This window comes from Scomber scombrus, chromosome 11 (genome assembly GCF_963691925.1).
Source record: "Scomber scombrus chromosome 11, fScoSco1.1, whole genome shotgun sequence".
Lineage (NCBI taxonomy): Eukaryota > Metazoa > Chordata > Actinopteri > Scombriformes > Scombridae > Scomber > Scomber scombrus.
Window position 1 is genome coordinate 20,247,179 of NC_084980.1, and position 26,151 is coordinate 20,273,329.

Sequence of the window (26,151 nt, forward strand, 5' to 3'; positions counted from 1 at the left end):
CACCCAATCACACACACACAGTACATATTCAGTTAGAAACTTTATTTCATACAAATATGACCACAAGCCACACTTTGTTAGCTTCATTAGGCCTGTTTTTTTTTTCTTACATTGGATTTTGTTCTTTAAACATAGTTTAAACCACATTTCTATACAAATCAACACAGCATACACTTAAAGTATTTCTGTTGGTCAGACACAATCACATAGCAAGCATTAACCTCCAAACATAACAAAAACAAACACAATCCCACAAAAAAGGTCATACACTTTTATAAGCGAAATAATAAAACAAAAAAAAGGCATCAAAGACAGAAGAATGTGATGATCAGCACATACACTGGATCATTTTCCACAGCAGTTGAAGTGAGAACAATATTATATACCACATCTCAGGATCATAGAGGATGAAGTGTGATCTTTCCACACAAGATGTTTTACTTTCATAGAAAGAATGGATTTCATTTAGTTAATTAGAAGATATATCTATTTGACTCCACCAAACGTCTTAGAGAACAAGCAAACGAATCAAAACAAAACACGCATTTTAGTCATTAAAAAAAACATCTGAGCTACAGAGTGAACACGGATACACTTCAGCGAAATAACGACAACTATTACTGACAATCTGGATATACGCAGCTGTCATCGTAAATTGTGCTTTTTGTCTGTCAAGTCTCGCCTAGTTTTTTAGTCCTCCCGAGCACACAGTACCATGTTACTGTTACATTTGTGCTGGAGGTATGATCCATGTCAGTGGAGTGCCACGTCCGCCCACAACACACACATAATGCCGTTGAAGCACTTCAAAAAGCTTCCTGCATACAGTCAAGTATTTCCTGTTTATGTCCAAACAAGAGCCGATGGCTCTTCCTCGGGCCGTGACGCATGGGTTCAGTCTTTTGTCTGACACACACACACACACACACAGACACAGACACAGACACAGACACAGACACACACACACACACACACACACACACACACACACACACACACTTAGGGCTAGCTCTGATGCTAACTTTGTGTCTAATTTAGGACTCCAAATAAACATGATTTTGTTTTTCCATCCCCACATTTTTGCCTTGCAACCAACAAATACCTACACTGATTTGTCTGTGGTGTCGCTAACACATCAAAGAGGTAAAACTACAGCTCTTCATCCCACATTTAATTGCATACTCTGGTCTTCCGTCAACAAAGACCCTAAAGTGAAGTGCATGTGGGTGAGAGGTGTGCCGAGGTGTAAAGTCTGCGTTTTTCTGATGCAGCTTAGACAAAGTGCGTTGGATAAGTCTTGGTAAAGCCACTGAGGGAACATGAGCAAAGAGTGCAAGATCATCCCAACAGCAGCAGCAGCACTCAGTGATTAGGTGAACACACACACACACACACACACACACACACACACACACACACACAGACACACAGACACACAGACACACAGACACACAGACACACACACACACCATAGTCCTTCTACAGGGGACCTAGCAAACCAAAAATCTTCAGTCTAAGCTCTTCTCAGATCTGCTTATCTCCACTGTTCCCACTCAAGCATTATCTTTGACATTTACACATACATTTTATATTCTAATACTAAAGCTGTGGAGTCTGAGGTTCAGGAATGTGTAAAGCAAGGAATACAGATCGTTGTCAACCCAAAAAAAAAATCAAAAAAAAAAAAATCATACAAGGCCTAGCAGTTACTGTTAAGTGCATGTTAACCTGTGATCAAGCATACAAAATACTGATTTGAAGTATTTCCACATTTCATTGGTGATCAATTATTATTTTTCAGACGAGCAAAGGCATCACGATAGAAATCAATAACTTAAACATATCAATTTTTATAAATAATGACTGCTTTGTTAACAAAACACACTTGATTAACCAAAGCTTGTATAACAGAATAAACATTAAAATAACGGCAAGACAATATACCATGAAACTGCTTCATTTTGTCGTTGTTTTCTTTTTCTTTTCTTCTTCCTTTTTCTTTTAATTTAAATGTGCGTCATCACACACTTGTTGGCAAACGTAAATCCCAGGTGCAACCTTGAACACTGAATACCAAACATGACTCATTCGGTACGATATTAACTACAAGGGAATAGTGACCATCGGAAATCTGTTCGCGCCTCCACCGGCAGTGAACTAATGACCACAGTCCAGAGTCCAGAGTGTCGGGAACAAAACTGAACACACCTTTCCTACGGCAGGATCATGGAAATGAAGTACTGTGTATGGTTCATAGTTGGTATAGTCTTATTCAGCAGCCACTATCATGATTTTACTTATTTTTTTAGAACAGAAAACAGCCTGGCTACTAAATTTAGGCATGAACAGCAAAATATATCCGGCACGTGACTAGTGACTGTCTTGTTTTAATTAACTTAATTGCTTTGAACATTTCATTTGTTAAGGATGTTCAGAAAATGTCCCTACTTGTGAAAACAATGTCTTTTCTTTCTGCCCAGCTTTAGCGCATTCTGGATCTCAGAGTCTAGTGCTAAGGGAAAATACCTTGTGTGGGGCTTCAGTCGCTCTCCTGATGGTAAATGCAGACCATCCTCTTTGATAGAAGTTAGAGAGACAAAAGGATTTTTATCCCTGTACAGTGGTGGGGACTAAAGAGTGTCTGCTGGGCTGATAATTTAGTTTTAGATTAGTTGTTTGTCTCACAGATATTAATCACCAGGACTCACTTTCTGGAGAAAACATCCACTCATCTTAAAAATTACAATTTACCAGCTTTTTCTGCGTTCACACTCACGATTCTGATACTTTTTTATAGAGCTGGGTCTTTGTGAGCATCAGTTTGGAGTATTACAGGAGGAGGATGGGGTTCCAGTCCAGTCCAAGTGTTTCCTGAAGATACTTTCAAGTGCCCGCTCCGTGTGTGTATACATGAGCATGTATACCTGAGTGTCCGTGCGTGCTGGATCACAGCAGTTCATCTGGGTTAATGTCGGGTATGGGCTGTCTCCAGTAACAGAATGAGCTGAACTCCGGCATGACAAAGGCCTCATTCTGCTCTTTACTCAGCAGAGGGAACACATGCTCCACCAGCTCACTGAGCCGGCCGTAACTATGGTGGAAAAGGTCAGAAAGACAGAATGAGACATAAAAGAAGTGAAGACGGAAAGACAGAGAACAGCAATCAGTAACAGTTAAAACACCAAATCATGGCAGTTATTTGTAGTTAGTAAGTGTTCAGATAAAATCTAATTCTTAAAAAGGTTGTAAAATGTCCAGGTCTTAATTTACTGATCTTTTAGCCATTATGTTTAGTTCTTATGGTGAACATGTTTGCAAACACTCGACATATGCCTTCATTCAAAGTCCTGTTTCAGACTAAAATTAAGTCTCATTGTAGCTGGTTTGTTCTCTATCAACTCCTGTGGGAAATATCTGGCTCATTAGCAGCTAAATGCTTCAGCTCACCAGCTACAGTTCAGTTTCAGGTCATAAAATCAAAACAATGAGCTGAAAGATACTAAAAACACTTAATAGAGCTCAGGAGAACCGCAGCATCTGGTGATAATTCTGTGTGTGGGCTTGTCCGACCCCTTTCATATTACACATATTGATTTGATCCACTGTTAACATGATGATTAGTGCAGCTTTAAATTGACATTTTCTTTTTTAAAATCAGATATTATATAGTACAACAAGTGCTCACATTTTGGGACGTGTGCATTAACTCTGATGGCGTTGTTGTCTCGCTCTTTAGAGTGAGACAGACGGGAACAGTGTGTGAATGTACTTACGAGGACTTGTTGCCCTTTGTCTGCTCTTGGATCAGCTCTCCCTTGGGGTTGACTGTGAAGATCCTGCACACTGGAACTCCTACTTCCTTATAGGCAAACACATCCTGTATAGACAGACATAACACGTCAATATTTTTCTATAATATGTTAATGAACATAAAAAGGCTTTAATTTTCAAATATGACTTGTTAAAACACAACAAATGCTGATTTTTATACGTAGTATGTTAATATACGTCTAATTTATATATTAAAAACATTACTGATCAGGTCTTTGAAAGACATTTGAGAAGCAAAAACATTTCATTAGTAATTTACAGAAAGTAGTTCTCATGCATAATACACACTGGTACAATCTGACATCATCACATTAACAACATTAACCACAAATTTCCTGTTTGTCTTCCACCTAATGTACGTAATGGTAATATTTTAAGAGTGAATGTTTTGGTGAAAAGACTATGTGTGTTTGTGTGTTCTTATATTTTTTTGCTTGCTTTGGCCAGCATCACAGACAGCCAGAGGTTTGATGGCTTAATCTGGGTGTTGGTGTTTATGCAGCTGAAGATGGGACGCTGTGCCCAGCTGGAGCTCCCTTACACAGATGAAGTCACATGGGACCAGACTCCGCCAGTGACCTCAGCTCAGGTTCAGCCCAGTGCTGATTTCATATGTTTGTGTCTGCTAATTGATAGCCAAAGAGTCATGGTGATCTTACGATACATGATGACTGCATCGACTTCTGGAAAACGCAGCTCTCTGACGTGTAAAAGCGGACACTTTAATACCTGGCAGTCTGACATCTTCAAAAATCCATTAACTCACATTAGTTCTATTCCCAAAGGCGGCGTGGAATGGCTGCTTGTTATGCTGGAACAGGTTCTTGATGTCTGTAAGGCATTCAATCTTGAAGATCTCTGGTTTCTTCTCAATGACTTCCCTGAAGAAAGAAAGTTTGTTTAGAGCAACACTTGCCTTATCATGGGTCAACATGCTCAATTGCTCTTATTCTTAAGAGTAAATTACAGGAGATTTTAAGATTTTGTATGGAGATTTCACTTTTCTAAAGACATCACACAAAGAAACTGTGCAGGTTGCTATGGTTACGTGTTAACTATGATGTACAGCAGTGAAGATAACAGAAAAGTCCACTGCCATCTTGTATAGTTAAACAGCAGAGCAGATAACTAAATGTAAAGTTTGTTTCTATCATTACAACTAAGAGAAGGTTTCAGCTGTTTAATGAATATGTGACATTACAAGGCCTGTTTTCTGAGTGTGTGTCTGTATATAATTTAGGGATACCAACAAGCCGTTCACATTAATGTCCACCCTAATCTAGAGCTGAAACAATGTGTAGTGTTACAGTTGTTTAATTAACTTGATGTTGACATCACTGCTATTTCAGTTAATTTAGAAAACATTTGCTGAGCTCCAGAAATTCAAAACAATCGAAACCTCTAAATCGTATTTACAAAGATCAATATTTTTTCAATGATTTTTAAAATGTGAAGTGTAAACTCACTTAGTTACAAAAAGACAGGTCTCTCCTATAACATTACACAGAAATTGGCAAGTTGCCATTTATTCAAGTCCACCTTCTGTAGCTAATTACCCATCAATCACACATGAAAAGGCGACACATTGGAAGCTTTCCTCATTTGTGAAGAAACAATTCACATCTGTTTAAGAACTGACGACTTGAACCAGGAAATTAAAGATGATAAAATGAATGATAAAAATATGAGTATATTTCTAGGAGCCGATGGCAAGGCAACCAACACCTATTTATTTATAAATTCACAAGTCTTCTGTAGCCTTAACAACCTCACCATGAATAAAATATTTACAGTAATGAATGAGGTTTTGAAGAGTGAGGAGGATTATGAGAAACCTAGAAATATTTAATGTGAAATTAAGACAAAAAGGATATATGGGCTGGTTTGAAATCAGGATTTGGGGATACATATGATTTAATGAATGCAATGTATTTGGGTATTCGGGTTTAACACTGAAACCATGTATAACCCTTGTACCTGTGGAAGGCAGAGAAGAGGCTGCTGGGAGACAGCATGAGAGGTCCTCGGGGCAGGATGGTGCCTCCATCATTGACCCACTGCAGGTAACCCCTTGTCATGTCTGCCATGCCAATAGCCCTCGCTGAGCAGTACAAGAACTTGTAGCCGTTCCTGCCGCGAGGAGAAAAGGGCTCATTAACACTTACTCCAGTACAGTTCAATATCCTGACCGTCATTAGCAGCTACTAAGAATAGCACTTTAATAATATCACCTATATTGGATGCTTTCATAATGTGCAGAAATCATACCAATGCAATGAATATTTAACCGAGGAAAAATCATTATTGCCCATACTCACTAGGGCCTATTTCCTACTATGAGAATTACATTTTCTATTCTCTGCATGATTGAACTAGTGAAGACAGGTTTAGTTTTTAACTGTAGATTGAACACAAAGTTTTTAAACCCACAGAGGGAAATACAATGACGATAGTGGTGGAATAATGACACGGGGGTTTCATAATTTTGACTCGATTATATAGTGAAGCTTACTGAGTCATCCACCTCAAAGCACCCCACACAAACACAGGGCGATTATATCAACTCTGCAGTGAGACTATTGGAAAATCAAAGCCAGACAGTGCTAACCACTGACCGACCATTCATCGTTCCTCTGTAATTAATCACTGTCCTCCTGCACTTACTCAGCTACTGAGTGGTAGAGCTTGGCAATGCCCTGGTGAGTCCAGTCTTTCCCCAACTGTGGCAAAATCTGTCCAAACACATCGGACCTGAAATATGAAACAAATACACGTAAGTATTAATGACATAAAGAGACAAATTCCCCCATCTGTCGGATAGAATACTGAGAGCTAGGCTTCAAAAATGTAGCAGATCTACAGTGTGAGAGTTGGAGAAAGAAAGTGCGTAACAGAAAATGAAAATGATCGGTAGCACAGGCTGTTCAAAGAAGGTCACATAAAGCACCATAACTACTTTATCATTTCATCATAAATAGAGAATATAATGGACTGTTCTCCACTAATGAGGATTGCAGGCCCATAGGGGAGGTACTGTCTCAACCTCAGCTTATGGCTGTGTGTGCTTACAGACTGAAATGTAAATGGGCTCATTACAGCCCCCGTGCTCTTCGCCCTGTTACTCAAAGAAAGCCACATGTCACAGGTTGGCCTAAAGGGTCACAGAGATAATAAGCTTCAGTAAATCTGGACCGGTTTGATGTTGACCACCTTTGAGCCTCACCGAGTGGGTGTAAGGAAGGAAGCCAACATTAATTTTGTGTCAAAAGGGATGGAGTGAGCTTTCAGCTAATTAAAAAGCTTAAAATAAATAGAACTAGATTATGGACTTAATTAATATCTGCTATTTGAGAAAGACATGAACGTGGCTGTGAAGCAGCTCGGAAAAGGTCCAAGAAAAGGGGAATGAACTGATTTCTAAAAACTCATTCATCATCTTTCTTGTTTTCTGTCATTTAACTCTACAACTTCATTCACCAGCTGGCCTCCACCTGTTCACATACTAACCAAATATGAAAGGAAGCTTATTTCACAGTATGTGTGCTATTTATAGGCACATGGGACTGTAACTTTGCACTGCTACTGAAGCTGTGACGCTAATAGCATGAATTATTCCCTTTCCAGCAATTCAGTGATATGATCTGTGTCATGATGTTGCATGGCACGTTTGAGTGATTTGACTATTGATCTAAAATTAAATATCTACTAAATGACAAATAATAATAAAAGAAGAATACTTCTATAAGAAATGTGTATTTAGTATATACAGTACATATTGTAAGCATGAACTAGCAGCTGTCATCATATCAAGTCAGTTTGCTCCCAAAAACTACTGTTCATTATTTATGTGTACATGTTTGTGCCCTGTAGAGGCATGAATATGAAGTGATGGCTCATTGTGGCTGTTATGAAACGGTTTTGAGTGACTTTTCGGGGGGAGCGTACTTGGTGATGGTGCCGTCAATGTCAGAGATAATGACTTTGTCGTCCCAGTTCCACAGGTAGATGGTGCCTTCACAGCGGCACGTTCCCTGGTATTGTGTGGTGATGCTAAATGTCACATCATTAGGCCCCTCCTTCAGTTTCAGACTGGCCTGGTAACAGAGAGAAAACAGAACAGTGAAGCCATCTGGAGGCAAAGTCAGTTTTATTCACTAATGTGTTCCAGAAGCGTATGATTTGTTTTCCACAGCACAGTAAAAATGTGAAGGTCTTCAGGGCCCCCTACAGACTACTATTAGAGCAAACACTATGCAATCCATAGCTAGCCAGCAGGGGGCGCTCCAAACTGCCAAATAAACCCTTTGAGAAGTACAAATCCTGATAAATACTCTAATATGTAATAGTTAAATCTTCCATTAACGAAAAACAAGCCTGATCATCACTCGAAACATTTATATCATTAAGTTATTAGGCAGATGGTGCTTTCCTTTCAAGCAGGGTAGATGTTTTTTGTCATATCATTTAAGAATCATCAGGACAACATTTAAGAATATACTTACTATCTGATCAGAAGAGAGGCGTAGTGACTTCCTGTAAGCGTGTGGGCTAGTGTGGTGCTGACCATCAATTGGCTGAAGTCTCTCTTGACAGGATGCAGCGCTGACCTCCTTGCCCTCTTCATCGCTGGACGAGTCTCCTGCTTTAGGACTACACAGAAACAACAACACTTATCATCAACAGTATATAACCCAACTTCATTTCTTTTTTTTCTCTTTCTCTCTACTCTTTGTGTCTTGTTTTGTGTTTCATGTGCCTGTACGGCCATGCCGGAGACCGACATGCTTACCCACTGAGAAATACTTTCCCTATGGGGATAATAAAGTTTGAATCATGTTTTAAACTTATCTTAACACCTAAATTACTTTAAAACAAAAAAATTATATGAGACAAGCATTAGTCAGCAAGTACTGTGCTAAAACTTCAGTAAATGTTTTCTACACTCAGACCTCCTGCCTGAAAAGGACCTTCGGTTGCAGACTGCAGAGTTATCATAAAACAGTGGATTTATGAAGCTGTTGATTTTCTTTTCAATGCAATACTAAAGTTCAGCATGTCACTGAACTCACACCACATGACACAGGATCAACAAAAACCTGGGAACACTTACGGTAAGACCAGCTTCTCCTGAGGTATGGAGGGTCCTTCCTCCTCCAAATGAGACTCCTCCTTTGTTTCGAGCTTAGTCTCTGACTGGAAAAATTGAGAAATCCCAAAACAAATGAGACAATCAGGCAAGGAGATATGAAAACAATGCTGTACACATGGATGTGACTTTTTACAATAATTGTGGTGTGGTGTTTGTTTTGTAGCCCAGCTTTGTTCTCATGTTTGTACAAATCATGACATGTGCACACCTGTTTGATTGAACTATCCGCCCTTTTTCGCCAGAACCACCAACGGCCTGACTTCTTTGGCATTTTCTCCTTCACCCAGGCCTCCTCTGTGGCCTACGTAAACAAGATGACAAAAGACAGTGAACAATGAGCTACATGCCAATTTATCCACATGTAACAGAAATATATAGAAGACAAAGCAAAAAATGCTTAATTACCTTTGGTAAATTCTTCTGAAATGCTTGTAGACTTAGAATCAAGGGTGCAGCTAGTGTCCAGTTATAATATCTGGAAAACACAGTCGAGAACCAATACTGATTGAATAGTGTACTTAAAGAGGTCATATCATGTCAATTCTCACTTTTTCTCAATTTTTATTTTTGTGGTCTATATACTATATAAGCATTTGCATGTTTTTATGATCAAAAAGCACTGTTACAACTGTGTATAGTGCAGCAACCATGTCTACTTTCAACAGTATTTATATAGCACCTGCTCTATGATCAAAAAATAAACAAATCTCCCTTTCTACGCTATGTCCCCTTTAAAATGTCTTTAGTGTACATTTCACTTGTGAAATTAAAATGCTTACTTACCTATTTCCTATCTTTACTACCAGGTTGGGGTTATCTATGATTGCTGGATTCTCAGCAAATTCATGATAGGTGATGATATGCTCCATGAATCTTTCTGCAAGGCAATAAGAACACAAAGGACAGCCGGTGAAAAGATCAGCGATAGAAAGCTATCACATCTCACTTCAAGACATAAAAATGTCAGCAATTTTTTATTGTTACAGCAGCCGAGGGTTTCCAAGTAACACTTCCAAAATAGTGTTCTTTTTTAAATTATTTATCGACACAGATGAGAAGAGGAAGACAGAGCCGGTGAGACACAAGAGAGAACGTTCTGTTGGGATTTGACCCTAGTAAAGTAGAGGCACGTGGCCTTAAAAAGGGAAATGTGGTAACAAGCATTTACCATCAAAACACACAGAGCTGATTGTTTTAAAAAAGAAAACGGCTCCTAACAACAGTGGCTGGATGTCTTCTTATGTGTCTAATACAGTAGGGAACCCTTTCAGTTAGACAAAATAACTTAGTGTGTCTCTACTGACTGCGGTTAACTTTCTACCTTGCAAAAAAGTGCATTGTAGGCTACATTTTTTATGAGTGCCACTCAAGTGTACCTTTGGATATCTCCGCGTTCTCTGTAAGGCCTCCACACAGGGAAAGAGTGACATCAGGAAGGTCGCTAGCTGAGTCCGAAAGACACTCGGTCCCACTGTCAGCGGCTGCACTTCCTACCGACTGTGGAGACTGTGAACCAGAGGGCATCTCCGAGTCCATCCAGTGCTTAGTGGCTGCTTCAGACTCACTGGAGCAACATAAACAGATGGCGTCACAAAGGAATACAGACTACAACACATCATTATACTGGTCTTCAGTGTTATTTTTGAAGATTTTTCCCCCTGCTTATATTCAGTTTTAAAATAGACTTTCTCTTTTTAAATAAAATAGGTCAAGCAATTAAGTGCATCTTTCATAATCTAACCTCTTAGGAAAATATCGTGCTGCAACATCAGGTTCAAGTACATTCAGGTCATCAAGGTAGATATCCTCAGGACCCTGATGCTGGCTCCTCTTTGGGACACCTGCGTTCAACAACAGAAGTAGTCATCAGTTAATGTAAAGTCATGATTTTTAGAATTGCCTGAGAATGAGCCAATTGACAGTTGCCAAACGTACCTTTCTTTTTAGAGGGGGAATCGCTCAGTTGGCTGTTAGTAGGAGTGGAGGTCATCACACTGGAGGGCAGGACATCCAGAGGCTCCGAGGGAGTTATAGGACTCCTATCAGCAGTTGCAGTGCTGACAGATGTGAGAGGGTCCTCAGGTGTTACAGTGGTGATAGGGGTGCGTGGCTGTGGCTTGATGATGGTACACACTGAGGAGGCACCGTCTTCTTTTTCGATCTCGCTCTCGTTCTCCATGGCCTCGGAGCTGAGGATGACGCGGAAGTGGGTGCTCTCCGAAGGGGTGATGGTCACGGTTTTTAGTAGTTCTGGTTTCTCTTTTTTGGTGACCTGAATATTGGATTTTAGAGGGGGAAAAGAAGTATGAGATAAGAGAATACTGACAATTATGTCCTTATGAATATTTGTAGAGAGAAATGCTTACCCTGGTTGTTTCTGGAAACTCTCCCCAGGTCCACTGCATGTGGGACTCAGCTCTGAGCAGACTCTCTGAAGGCCTCACTAACAGTTCAGAGTCACTCTTTGGGGAAAAAGCCTGAGACAAGCCACGACTAAAGGGACAGATATAGAAATGCAAACAATCAATAAAACAGAGCCTATTTAGGGGTCTACATTACATTCTTGAAAATGGACCCATCTCTGATCAATACATACCTGTCATCTACCCGCCAATCTCCATCAGACAGCGGATAACCATCAAGGCTGTGTCTGGCTGCAGGTAATTTGGGGTCAATGTCTCGTATTGTGGTTACTGAAGGTGACCTGAATAAAGAAATATGATTGAGTGATTAATTAATCTTCTTTTAAATTGATCTTCGTTAATCAAACGAGCATTGACCCTGAACCTACCTCGAGACATGTGCTGCAACATCGTCATCAGAACTCAGATCCATCTCAAAGATCTCCTCGTTTTGCCCAGTGCTGGACATAGCAGCAGTTGCAGCAGTTGTAGCAGCAGGAGCAGCAGCAGGTACGTTAGCAGCAATAGCGTTACCAGTAGTGACTGACATGGGTGGGGTCAGCTCCTCTCTTCGAGGGTCTCCTTTGTGCTTCTTCTTCCGTCTCTTCTTCTTTTTTGTAGCCACTGTACTGGGAGCAGGAGGCTCGGGTGGATCCTCTCGGTCAGCGGGGTCATCTTCCAAATCTTTTGGTGGCCTGTGCTCCACCTCGGACATCCAGAATAGGTGACTCTCAGTGGGGATTGGGGAGGTGGCCAAGTGGGCGGGGACAATCTGCTAAAAGACCGGGCACGAATGCGGAAACACACAGCTTAGAGTACGTTTTAAGTACAACAGAAAGCATCAAATACAAATCACTAGAGTCGGCATAGTAAAGCCGGACCGACTAGACCAGCAGAACAGGGTTGTTGTTTCTGAGCTGGCACAATGTGACTCTAGGAAGCTTGAGCAATAGGTCACCTGTCAAATGCAGCAACTGCACGACAGTGGAGTAATTATTTCCACATCCACACATGTCCTAAAGTTGTTCTTCCTGATTGCTGTGTATAATAATGTTGCTTTAAAGGAGAAAACATCCTAAGATCCTGAATGTCTTCCTGGTGTCATGTGTACACAAACAATGATGAATCTGGTATGATAAATGTTAAATAATACATTTTTGAAATATGTGCACAGCATGTTCTTTAAATTAATTATTAATGTCTCTGCTTGACAAACAATACAGCAAATCAGAAAACTACAAAGAACTTTCAAAACACTAAAATGTAATAAATTAAATATAATAATTCACTTAACTAAACATTTTTTTGTTCTCAATCTTAAAACAGAAGCATAATTATTGTATTTTTCCAAATTGATCTTTTATCCATCTGTATAGTTCACTGAATGCTCACATTCTGCTGCTCAGCCTCCTGGACAAAAAAGGCCTCGCCATTGTCTCCAAGTTTCATGTGCAGGTCTACAGGCTCTCCATTCACTTCGATGTCGATCTGAAAGAAAAAAGTTTTGTAGTGAAGTACTAGCTTTTAGGAGGAAACTGACAATGGTGCCTAGCTTGTGTACATGCTGTCAAATCAGCATATATTGACATTGGTTGGTGCACTGTTTGGTTTTTTAAATTAATTTAGAAACAAATTAGGTTTTCTTTTGTATGTTCAGCAAGCTATACAGAGGGCCTGTATGGTAGCTACGTACAGTCGATCTTTTTCTCCCGAGGCTTCACAAAACCTAATAACAGTATGAGTCCTCTGGGCTTGGGTTCTGTGGAGCCTGCCAAACAGAACAGGGCCATTCATGTTTGCCAGGCGAACCCCCAGCGGACCTGAGGCCATTCAGAAACTTGACACCTCAAAAAGCAAAACCAGGTCACGTCTGGGAGGGACTACACACACGAGTAAGGAGGAGGCAGACTTTGACTCACATTGTGAGTCAAAGTACAACTGCCCAGTCTGACAACCTGAATCCAAATAATCAATATCAATTCTAAACCGATGGCAGCCAATATAATCTCCCAGTCTCATGATCTGCTATGTTGCATCTCTCCTTTTGCTTTCCTGCGAGTGCGGTTTCTCAGCAGCCTCAAGATTTAATTTCACCCCCCCAGGGTTGCTAAGGGGAATTTATGTGTGGCGTGTGATGGCTGGGAATTTCAATGCCCAATTAATAATGAGCCGGAATAAATGAGGGTCCTCTTCTAACCTTTCACAGTCAGTGACAGGTTACATTCACTGGAGTGCCTGAATCTCTACAGGATTACTGGAAACTGGTGGCAGTAGATGTTCAGAATAAAGATATAGCAGCTTTAGAGTTAATGTTAAGTTCTGACTAGAATAACAGAAAAGGAAATAAAAAAGGAGGAGGAAAAGAATGATCTATGCATGGCTCAGTTAAGTTATTATCCCAAATGTTTGCAGAGTCCAAAAAGTACTTTAAAAACATTTTTTGGTTGCCTTCCAAAGTGACTAGTGCCGGGGGACAGACACACCAGCCGCAGCCAACATTTAATTAGTATTTGGCTGGCAACTTCAGTTTCATTCCCACTCTGTTCCTGACATGCATGTATTTTTAAAAATACAAAATATTAAATGATTTTTTATTTTATTTTTTTCTCCCATAACTTCTAATAAATGTATTTAGCAGCAACCCTCGGGGGGGTGGGGGGTGGGGGGGTGTGTGTGTCTGATAAGTGATCTCAGGGACACACACGTGCAACGATTACACAACAGCCCTTGTTGAGGCCCTCTTCTTCACGTTTCCTCCTCCCCCTCCCACACATTCAAGTTGTAGAGCTGTTGCCATGGGAACCACTCATTCATTCCTCCCTCTGAAGCCCATCAGCATTCTGGGTAGGTGGTGAGACAATCCCCCACAAATCATCACCCACTCTGGTACACAAGCAAGTAAATAAGCTTTCTTCAAGTCAGAGCACATCCATTACAGTTCTAAGAATAGACACAAGTCATTGAAATTAATGAAATGAAGTGTTGGTAAAGTAATATTAATTATGTAGCTACTACCAATTAAGCTACAAACTGACTACCATGTTATATTCTGAAAGATTTTTATAAACTAATAAACTCACATAAAAATAAGGTTAAAACTTACATAAATTAAGGTTTCTATTAGAACCCTAGCAGACTGGTAAATGGGGCATGTTGTGCTCAGTGAGGCACACAGATGACCCAAGCTGTCTATTTATTGATTCTTAAACTGAAGTTAATCCAAAGCATCTTGAAGGGGCAACAGGAACACAATTTATTTGGTTTAATGACCCTGCAATTCCCTCACAGTGTTTACAGTTGACCTGACTGATTGGACCTCTGCTCAGGTTGACATTGAGCAGAGCGGTGCAGGGGAATCAATCACGCTGGCCGGTCTCAGTGATGTTAATAAAGTGCATTTTCTACATGCCTGAACTTCTCTGAAAAGTGGTCAAATCAAACAAATAAGTGAAAACAGACATTGTACGTCCCTGAAGTTAAGACTTCAGTAACCTAAAACGTAATTGTTGGTCAATTATTTTAAAATCTGAAAGTAATCATTTGTGTAATGTTTGAGTTCTTTTGAGGAGAGATCATACTGTATGCGAATTCAAAATATTGATTTAAAGTGCACATTATGAAGAAAAAGGCCCACTTCTTTAGAGAAAATCAATTTTTGTAGTTGGCATACATGAGGTGGTTTTCTCTCCAATGTGCAGAAAGAAAATTAAAAGTATATCATGGACAATTTTAGCGATTAAGCCCTTAAGAGTTTAAATACATGACTTCAATATAAGTGAATGAAAGAGAAGAAAAATAAATCCTTTAAAACTCACCACTTTCTCTTTAGAGCGCAGCACACCCAGCTTGCCGAAGCGCACGTGGAATGGTGAGCACTGGTAGGTGCCATCTCTCTGGCGGACGACCACAACATCGATGCAGCCAGACAACGTGGCTTGATTAATGCCCTTATACAGTTCTTTCACCGTAACCAGCACCTGACCTGCCAGCTGGCCAACGTAGTTCATGGTGTCCGCCTGGAGGGGGGACAAAAACAAAAGTATTAGTGGAGTTAAAGGAAAAAAACAGGACTAGGGTTCAGCGAGAGTCCACAAGAGGAGACGGATTTGGCCCGGACAAGTTATGGAAAAGTTTCCACTTGAATTTACTTCTATTGCCCGTTTTTTTCCCCCCTTGAACTCTTGTTGACTATCCACGTTTGTCTCGTCTTTAGAGTATCCTTTTCAGGTTAGTCGGTCTGTCTCATTTGTCCTTTGCTTTCATCTCTCTGCTCCCCTCACCACCGCCTGCCTGGCTGCCCTGTGGTGTCTGTTATCTCCTGACCCACACACAGACTGTCAGAGTGCCCCAGAGTCCCCTGACACTGGCCGCTGTCCCACAAGCGCAGCATCTGAGAAGGGAGATGATGGCTGGGCTGAAACAATGAGTAGAGACAACCTCACACAGAGTTCCCACTGCAATGGAGGCAGCTGACTTCCTGTTTACATTCATAACCCTCTGCTGAGTATGTCAAGTATAAATACTAAAAAGCCACAGTTCATTGGCTGCTATAATTATATGGGCATTTTTCTCTAAGCACTTTTTGTCACAGATGCAAACTCATCTCAAACTTTACAAGCAATCTATTAAAGCTGCTAAATCAGAGGAAATGAATAAAGAAATAAATATATATATATATATAAAATAAATAAATAACAAAATAAATCCGACCCAGGAGTCGACTAATCATATATTATCAGACAATCTTCCCGGCCTTCCTGTGGCCTCTTCACTCAATTTACTGAGCTTGATTGTTTGCTTTCATTTGTGCTCTGTGACATCGAGTGCGTCAAACTATCGCTGCTCACTAAGCAAATATGATTTTGGTTTGCTAGGGTCAGGGTCTAGTTTAGTGGGGTTTGTAAACACAGTCCCCCCCACCCCACTGATTTCATTGGGTTTATGTAACCTGAAATGCTCCTATTTCACACTGACCTTTTGTTCAGAGTCTAACCATGAGAGTGGCGGTGGGTGGGGGGTGTAGAGGAGGAGGGAGGGGAGAATAGAGGCATCTGTGTAAGAGTGGCATCATGGCACGCTGGGAAACTCTGTCATAATATTTTTGTCTTGAGAGAGTACGCTGTTGATTAGATAGTAGCAAAAATATTCATATATGCAGAGAGGCTTTTGAGACTATTTCACACCGTTTTATACACACAGAAAGAGAAATATCATGAAAATCAAACAACCATCATTGTAAGATGAGTGCTAAAAAGGTTGTAGAGTGGTTTAGATGATTTCATGGAAGATCTACTGTCAACAACAAAAAGCTCTCAATTATTTTTAAGAACTTCAGCCCACACTTAAACTGAAGCTGGATGGGGGGGGGGTCACAATAATAACGGGTCCAATCAGGCCCAGTGGATAACTTTGCAAAGTATGAAAATTGCAGAAAAGTAATAATTTTCCTGCGCATTCAGTTTTTTTTCACCCTGACCAGAATATATTGTTATATTAAATTGATCATTGTGAAAAATGTTGTCAATCAGCAACTTCTGTGCAAAATAATCTGAAAAAAAGGCACAATATTGGTGAAATTGCACTCATTTTTTTTGAGTAAATAGATGGCTTATTATATTAAAGCTGTAATATATACATATATATATATACATATATATATATATATATATATATACAGTTTTTTATACAGTTTTATATATATATATATATACATATATATATATATATACAGTTTTTTATACAGTTTTATATATATATATATATATATATATACATATATATATATATATATATATATATACACATATATATATATATATACATATATATATATATACATATATATATATATATACATATATATATATATACATATATATATATACATATATATATATATATATACATATATATATATACATATATATATATATACATATATATATATATATATACATATATATATATATATACATATATATATATATACATATATATATATATATATACATATATATATATATACATATATATATACATATATATATATATACATATATATATATATATATATATATATACATATATATATATATATATATATATATATATATATATATATATATATATATACATATATATATATATACATATATATATACATATATATATATATATACATATATATATATACATATATATATATATACATATATATATACATATATATATATATATACATATATATATATATATATATATATATATATATATATATATATATATATATACATATATATATATATACATACATATATATATATATATACATATACATATATATATATATATATATATATATATATATATATATATATATATATATATATATACATATACATTAGGGTGCATCAAATTTGAATGGGAAATTTTAATTTCAAAATATCAATCTGGCTGGCATTGCATTTTGTTCCAATTAACATAAAAATGATTTTTGCAAAGTTTTGAGGAAATCCATTGAGATTTAGGGGTGCCACCTAACACACAAACTTTTGTGAAATTTCGAAAAATGTGCAATTTTTAGTCTAATTGCCAAAAGGTTGACCCAGAAATGCTATCAAAGTATAATTAGTTTGTTTGCCCTTTGGGCAACTTGGGCATTTCTCAGAATTCAACTTTCAAGATTTTCCATTCATTTATCCTATAGACAAAATGAATGGAGGTCAATGGGACATGTTCACGTGGCCTTTCCCTGAGATGGTGCAGCAGTTCCACTGAGCAACATCAACAGGGAGAGAGAGAAAGGAAATGGAACCTGAACTCTGAACCTAGCCAGTGCGTCTCCCCCAGATATGTCTCCCCACCTGCCACCCAGGAGTAACCCTTTTATTCAGGGATTAGCTTTCGCTTGCAGCGGCGAAATTTTGGCTGTTGGCTGCGGTCATGTTCAACTGCCTGCAGCACATTCTGCAGGTGCTGCTCCTTCCTGGCCACTGCAACGAAGTCAGATGTGAGCTTGACGCCACGCTCGGCACAGTCATTGACCACATTCACTGCATGGACATTGACCTCACTTTTTTTGAACGCAGCATTGGTAGCCCATTCCTTCACATCGAGAGACAAAAATGCTGGATCAATGTTCAGCTGGTGCATCCCAAACCAGCAATCTGTATTGGCGAGGTCGGGCAAGCTGGTGGTTGGCAAGAGGGCAGGGAACTTTGGCTTGCCAAAGCCAGTGCCAAAGCGCTGCTGTGGGACATGCATGGGGAGATCAGCTGGCTTGTGCTCCAAGATCGCACCGGCAAGTGCACGCTTGTCATCAATGGGCACCTTGCTGCTGAAGAGAGCCAGGGGTAACATCTCACCTGTCAGGTACCAGCGATGCCTCTCTAGTGCCTTATATGCCTCATCTACAGCCTTGTATGCCTGCAGGTGGTGGTAGAGTGTGAGGTCATTCCAGGCAGCATCTACAGCTTTCTCGCAGGTCAGCCACCACTTTGCGTAGATGTGTGTGATGAAGTTGGTAAATGCTCGAATCTTCGGCACCTGCTGCCGTGTGGTGATTGTGCCCTGGGGAAGCAATGCGATGTGCTGCTCCATCAAGGCCAGCTTGAGACTGTAGAGCAGCTTGGCCATCCATCGTGCCTTGTGGAGCGCTCCCGGTCGTTGTAAGGTCAGTGCAGTCTGCTCTTCACCATCTGCATCCAGAAACACAAGACACAGCTGCACAACTGCACTCACGGTAGTCACCTCGCTTGTAGTCAATCACTTCTTTTGCGCACGTGACAAGTTCAGCACGTAACTTGCCCAGAAATGGTTGCTCGGTGTTGGCAGGAATGTAGCGGGACCATTGGGTGCTGGATTCTTGTGGTAACAGGTTCCAGTTCTCTCTCAGACGTGTGAACAAGGTAACCTCTGGCGAGTGTGATGACTCCACCTTCAGGTGTGTGAAAACCTGGTTCAGGAGGACCTCACCAATGTGGTGCCGACACCCAGACCAAAGCAGTGGTCGGCCCAGTGAGAGCTGTATGGCAATACAGGCTGCCGTGAGATGGCCAGTGTTTGACGCAGTGGTGTCAAATGCCATATTGACAACCTGGTCAGTGCAGCACCAGTCCTGCAGCAACTTGCATGTCAACCGGGCAATGATCGCTCCACATGCCTCATTGGTCTGCTTCTCATACGCTGGGACACCAAGCAGTTTCAGCCGCTCTGCATCTCCGACCACCACTGTAAGACGCTCCTCCAACTGGCGCACATTGCTGAGCTTTGGTGTTAACTTGCTGTCCCAGTGTAGGGTGCACAATTGAGGTATATAATATAATTGTATAATATACAAAGACACAACTACATATATAGTAGTAATATGTAATAAGAGTATACATACCCAACACAAAACAAAATATAAAGATCTGTTTTCTTGAGCTGCAGTCTTTGAGAGCTCTACGACGACCATTGAGCACTGTTATTTCATCCAACAAAAACAGATGTGTGGTGGCACCCCTAAATCATCAAGTATTGGGAAAATATTTTGACTGTGTTTTTTCTACATATATTGGAACACTTTTAGCACCCAGCCATATCAAAATTCAAGAATTTTGTTTTTTGATGCACCCTAATATACATATATATATATATATATATATATATACATATATATATATATATATATATACATATATATATATATATATATATACATATATATATATAAAACTGGGCCCTCTGTGTGGCCCTTGAACTAAAATGAGTTTGACACCCCTGATCTAGAAGAAAATAACCAGTTTGACTAAGAATAACTAAGGATATTAAATAGTTGTTGTGAATTGTATTTTAAATTTTTAGTCCACAACAAAATTGGTGGGCCAATAGGTACCAAATTGTCATCCACATTTTGTGTTAATGACAATTCATCCAAACATTTCACACTCTGAGCCAAAGTCAGTAAGATTTATCCTCTGGGGGACCATGAATGTTTGTTTAAAAGTGGTGGACCAAACAACAGACCCGCTGCTACCTGCTGTCTTTTTATCCCTTCAGTGTCATTTCAGGAGAAGGACACACAAGTAGCTCTAATGCCAGACCCAAAACAACAATTTGAAAACAGGACAGCCTTGATGTTTTGGATAAGAAATAGCCATAATGCGGGCATCTGGGTCCAAGATACTTTCACTGCTTTGACTTTCCTTTTTTTCTCCTAACTTTTACCCTTGTCTTTAGCTCTTAAACTTACATCATCCACCTGAGTCACTGTGGTCAAAGAATAAGCCACTTAACCACGCGACGTGCCAAACCAAACAGGTTTAAAGGATGACTAACACTGTAGTAGGCCCTTCACCTTCAGGCCAAAACTGTGACCAGCTAAGAGACCTGTAAACACTGACTCACCAAAGACCAGGAGGACTTCAGAGATGAGGAGTCATCCTGCTCACTGTTGTCTGTGGAGTCTTCTGTGTTGCTATCCAGATGCTCCCTGTCCCCCCAGGATCTCTGCCTCTTCATCACTGCTAGGTGGAGCACCGGCTCTCACTTCTCCTACCTCAGGATACGCCACTGGGACCAATGTTTTTCTCCCACCGATTATGATGATAATGTCTGACAAACATCCTGGACTCAATCTTTAAAATACACCCCACCTAATCACTTTTGAATAACCTTCCCCTGGAGGAAATATCAGTACACCGCGATATGACGCCCGGTGGTTATTGTGCAACACCGTCATAAAATGTGTCAGTCTTCTTGGTTATTCTTTGCAGGATGTGCATTTCTGCTCATCCAGTCAGCTGACAGGACACGACTGGTTCAGCCAATGGGACGGCCTCTTCAAGGTGGCGGTGTGTGGCTGATAAGGGACAGCTAAGTTCTGTGAAGGGCTACGCAATGTTTTTTCCCTGATAAGGGGGACAAGCTAAGGGAAAAGACTCAGCGCAGCGTGATGTTCTGGCACAGTCAGTCACATGTACGATACGATCGTTGCTGCGTGTGCTTGCTATTATGCATGACTAATCAAAACAGGGGGTAGTTTGTTCATTCATTGGCTGCAGGAGTCAACCAATGGACTATTCAGCACAATGGACTTGTTGATCTTTATTTTTGTTGCTCTTTACCCTGAAACCTTTTAACTTGCTGGACACGTGAGGGCAAAAAACAAACAGTTTAGTAGAGGGTATAATCTCTGCATAATTAACCCAAGTGCTAATTTTAGGCATTAGTGGAATATGTACAATCAATACAGATAGAGTGGGTACACCCGTGAGACTTGCAGTCCAAATTCAAGCATGTTTTTTTTGACAGCAGGAGGCTCTGTGTGGTCTGGCTTCCACGACTCATGCCTGGTTTTGCTCCGAAGTGAAAGCCTAAAGATACACATAACGCGTGAGGCTCTTCCAAATCGGACTCGTCGCCGGTGCCCCATCTGCTAAGCCTTTTGTAAACATTATCAAAGAAAACATGCAAGCCCGCTGAGCTGAAGGCTGCTGGGTTCATCCTCCCCCCCCGAGACATCCCACGATCGTAGTGTCGTGTTCGTAGATTTGACAAAAAACACAAAAAAATGTATAAATACTTCACTTTTGTAGGTGAATTTTAGGAGTTAAAAAAACAACAACATACCACTGGTGTGCTGAGTTAGGAGCACAAGAAGAAGAACAGTAGCAGTGACTAAACACACAGCAGTTAGCTACAAAGAAAAGCCTTGATCTTAAAACCCCATTTATGTGCCAATTAAAAATGACAAGACAAGGCATGTGAGCGTCACAGTCCTACCTACTGTTAGTACATAATTATAGTTTTAAAAAAGACCCAACCTACACTTTGCTTTCACTGGGTGACAACAGAAGCAGCACTGACTGGCTGCACTGGCCAACCACACCAGACGTGGCTCATGTTACACTCTTTCAAGTATTAGGTTACACCAAAACTGCATCAACGTGAGCCTATTTGACGTGTGTGTGTGTGTAAAACAAACCAAGACAACCATAATAAGCACAGATAGGAGGAGAGTTTGGCTTTCATTGTTACACATTGTGCAGTGAAAGAAAAGTAAGAAATCTTGAGTAAATTATTTAATTTTTTGTCCTATTTTCAGTCAAGCGCCGACATTGCTGTCTGCTTTAAATTTAGGAACAGTCATAGCTGTAATAGCCAAGACCTATGAGTAATTTGCCCACATAAGATTGAGACTACACCCTGTGAGTAGACGCTAAAGGTTTTGTTTAGTGTGTTTTTTTCCCTAAAAGATAAAATGTACAACAAATCTATTATTTATCTGATCTTATTCTGCTACAGTAAATGTAGAAAAATCAAGTATGAGCTGATTTTTCTGTTAAAATCTGAATCAAACTCACTTGGTTTTGAATAAAAATCCAAAACTAAATCAATTAGATTGCAAGTCAAATGATATTGAATCTACAGTTTCTACAAAAACTGGAGATTCGTGAAAATAGGAAGGCTGCTGTATTGCACTTTGTTATTTCAAATGAGGTAAAATGTTCAGTACTACAGAAGGTAATGGCACAGCAACTTATTTGGGTTTTGTAACATTACCTTGGATAACAGTTTAGTGATAGACTTAAGTGTCACTGATTAAGAGACAGTATCAGTGTGGGATCATCTCACTTTACACATTTACATAAAATGGACTAACAAAAAAGTTTTAATCTCGTTTTGTGAAATACCACACACACACACACACACACACACACACACACACACACAGACAGACACACAGACACACACACACACACACAGACAGACACACAGACACACAGACACACACACACACACACACACACACACACACACACACACACACACACACACACACACACACACACACAAGTGGTTTATGTTTGGAAAGTTGGGAAATCAAGACTTCTGTAACTAACTACAAACATGTGAAGTACAAACTAGTCAGCTCCATGCATAATAAACAAACTTAGCTGTTGTGGCTAAAAATGCTAACTCAAAGATTAAAGCTAATAATAACATATTACATCAGATGTCACCAGTACACGAGCACTCTAAGGCAGTGGTTGAATACTTACTCACCTCATTTGCTTAAGTAAACATACTAATACAGAAATGTAAATATACTCCATTACAAGTAAAGGCCCTGCATGAAAAATCCTACTTAACCTAAGTAAACGTACCAAAGTAATAGCAGCAAAATATACTGAAAACCTTAAAGCAAAAGTTGTGTTTTGGTCCCTCTGACTGATATATTATTGTATAAGACATCATTTTAGCTATCTTAGTCTAATGGTTCACAACCTAGGTGTCGGGACCCTCCAAAGGGTCACCAGGTAAATCAGAAAGGTCATGAGATGATTAATCTAATCAAATCTGATTTAAGTTTTTTGACTTCTCATTTGATTTTGTTGAAATATTGGATCATTTGAACATTTACTGATATGAAACCATGTGAGAAGTTAAAGAGAAAAATCATTATTTGTTGGAGCTGTTAACAACTAATAGACATCTGAAATGTGTCCCCGACTACACACTGCTTTTTGTAAGACTTCAAAAGCCAAAAAGGTTGGATGGTTTCATTTTTAACAATGTGTTGCATTTAAAAAGCTTGTAATATTACCCATGGTGTCAAATCTTCATCTGTGAAGTAAATAAAGCTACAGGCTACTAGTTTGTATTAACTATCTGATACAGAAAGCAAAACAACATGTAGGCCGACAAAATGAAATTACCAAATATGGGTATGCACATTTCAAAAAGTTTTGGCAGATAAGGCTGCTTTGTATAAATCAAAATATTTCTAAACCTAAAATATATGTATTATAAAATCTACTAATTCTGAAATGATTTGACACGAGCAATATTAATGCATGTGCCATCTTTTGAGTACAATATCTAAAACCTGTCCTCTGATTTAACAAGGAAACATCTCAGGGATTTCATAATGATTTTAGGTGTTGATATAATGCATTGGATTCATATTTAAATATGGTAAACAAGTCAGAATTGCAAAACGTGTCCCACATTACTCCTAATCCACCTTACTTGAGTAAATGTACTTAGTTACTTTCCACCACTGCGCTAATGTTAAGCTACACGAACGGGAAATAAACGTATAAAATAGCTAAAACGAAGGCACAAAACGTGCTTATTATGAGCTGTAGTGCTTGTTTTTAAACACCACAATGGTCAGAGCAGAGGAGAGTAGACCGAGGAATAAATGAATGGGGCTCTGCTAGCTCATCACAACATTAACCCTCAGCTAGCCGCAGCGTTTACGTCCATGTTACCGTAAATAGCGGTACCGTAACAGGCGACACTCACCGGATTCAATGGTAAATCGTCACGTTAATTTGTAGATGGTTACATTCATTTCCAATCCGGTCGGTAATATGTCTCCGCGTTAAAATGAATCATCCGTAGGCTAAAAATACGTCCGCTAGCTTACAGGCTAGCTAACATTAGCTGTCGGCAGAGTGAAGACATATGTTGTTTTTTTATAATCACAGGCAGTGGCGGACAGACGTGTATGAGAAGGGTTAAAATGAGCCGATAGCTAACTGCTTACCTTTTTTGTGTTACTTCAGCGAGATGCTGCCGATGACTGTCTTCAGTGAGTCCCCATATCTTTACCCGTGAAACTCCTCAAAAGCCTCCTGACGTGTCCGTGCTGGACCACCGCGGCTGGCTGCTGGTGTGACTGGGAACCGCTCGGGTTGATGGGACAGGGAGCCGCTCAGTGGCTGCTCACTCACACAGCTGCTGCCAGGATGTCAGTGATCATGCCCAGGGTTACATGATTCACGTTTATGGTGTATTGTTTTTTAGTACTGCTGGCTATTTATTTACAGGAACTATGTACTTGTTTTCTCTGCGGACACGTCAAAGCAAGAAAGGGACAGGTGCAATTAAACCGTGGTGGAAAGTAATTAAGTAATTTACTTAGGATACATTTTCAGGTACTTTACTTGATTATTTCTATTTTATACTTCAGTTCCACTACATTTCAATAGGAAATATTGTACTTTTTATTCCATTACATTTATTTCACATCTGTAGTTACTAATTACTTTTCAGATTAATATTTTACACATGAATGACAACACGTGGTTAGACCAGTGATTTTCAACCTTTTTGGTTTTTTGGTGTGTAGTCAGGTCACATTTCAGAGTTGTTAACAACTCCAACAAATAGTGTAGATTTCATTTCAATAAATGTTCCAATGTTTCACCAAAAATAATATATAAAAAGTGCAAAAACTGAAAACAGATATGTGTATTAGATCTTTGTTTTTGTTTTTGTTTCCTCCAGTGTGTAATCATGCTGCTTACACACTGATGCTTCAGTATTAATGATCTAATGATGTCATATATAATAATAATATATCAGTCAGAGGGACCAAAACACTACTTTTACTTAAATATTTTCAGTATATTTTGCTGCTTATACTTTGGTACGTTTACTTAAGTTAAGTAGGATTTTTCATGCAGGGCCTTTACTTGTAATGGAGTATTTGAAATCGCTGTATTAGTGTTTTCACTTAGGTAAAGGATCTGAATACTTACCACTGATATTTAACCATTAGTTAAATTTCTGACCCGTGTATAGTACATGATGGTTCACCTGAATGCAACTGAGCCATCAAATTATTTGTCCATGTTATGATAAGTCAAATGTCTACCGTGAAAAAAGCCTATTATAAAAAGGATTATGCATTTAATGGAGAGGTATCTTCAGTTACAGGTGACACGTCTGATGAAAATAGTCCTTCTGAAGCATGGAGCCCTAGGATCTTTCCTA

General features: G+C 39.4%; 1 protein-coding gene across 4 annotated transcripts; it reads right to left on the reverse strand.

Moving 5' to 3' along the window:
• Positions 1-27: 27 nt before the first annotated feature.
• On the reverse strand, positions 28-25,073 carry lpin2 (lipin 2). 4 transcript variants are annotated; one of them, XM_062428383.1, is made up of 20 exons: positions 24,920-25,073; positions 15,198-15,398; positions 12,775-12,870; positions 11,772-12,157; positions 11,577-11,684; positions 11,347-11,473; positions 10,916-11,252; positions 10,722-10,821; positions 10,357-10,544; positions 9,764-9,857; positions 9,386-9,455; positions 9,189-9,281; positions 8,942-9,024; positions 8,334-8,481; positions 7,777-7,925; positions 6,496-6,582; positions 5,809-5,961; positions 4,598-4,712; positions 3,774-3,877; positions 28-3,091 (listed from the first exon to the last, which is right to left on the reverse strand). In XM_062428383.1, exons 2-20 carry the CDS (start codon positions 15,387-15,389, stop codon positions 2,947-2,949), a joined length of 2,775 nt encoding a protein of 924 aa, XP_062284367.1. In that variant the 5' UTR covers positions 15,390-15,398; positions 24,920-25,073; the 3' UTR covers positions 28-2,946. The 4 variants fall into 4 exon arrangements, with proteins under 4 accessions (XP_062284367.1, XP_062284364.1, XP_062284365.1 ...); XM_062428380.1 differs by lacking the exon at positions 24,920-25,073 and adding an exon at positions 20,770-21,049; XM_062428381.1 differs by lacking the exon at positions 24,920-25,073 and adding an exon at positions 20,770-21,047 and having other exon boundaries at positions 11,772-12,154.
• Positions 25,074-26,151: the final 1,078 nt, after the last annotated feature.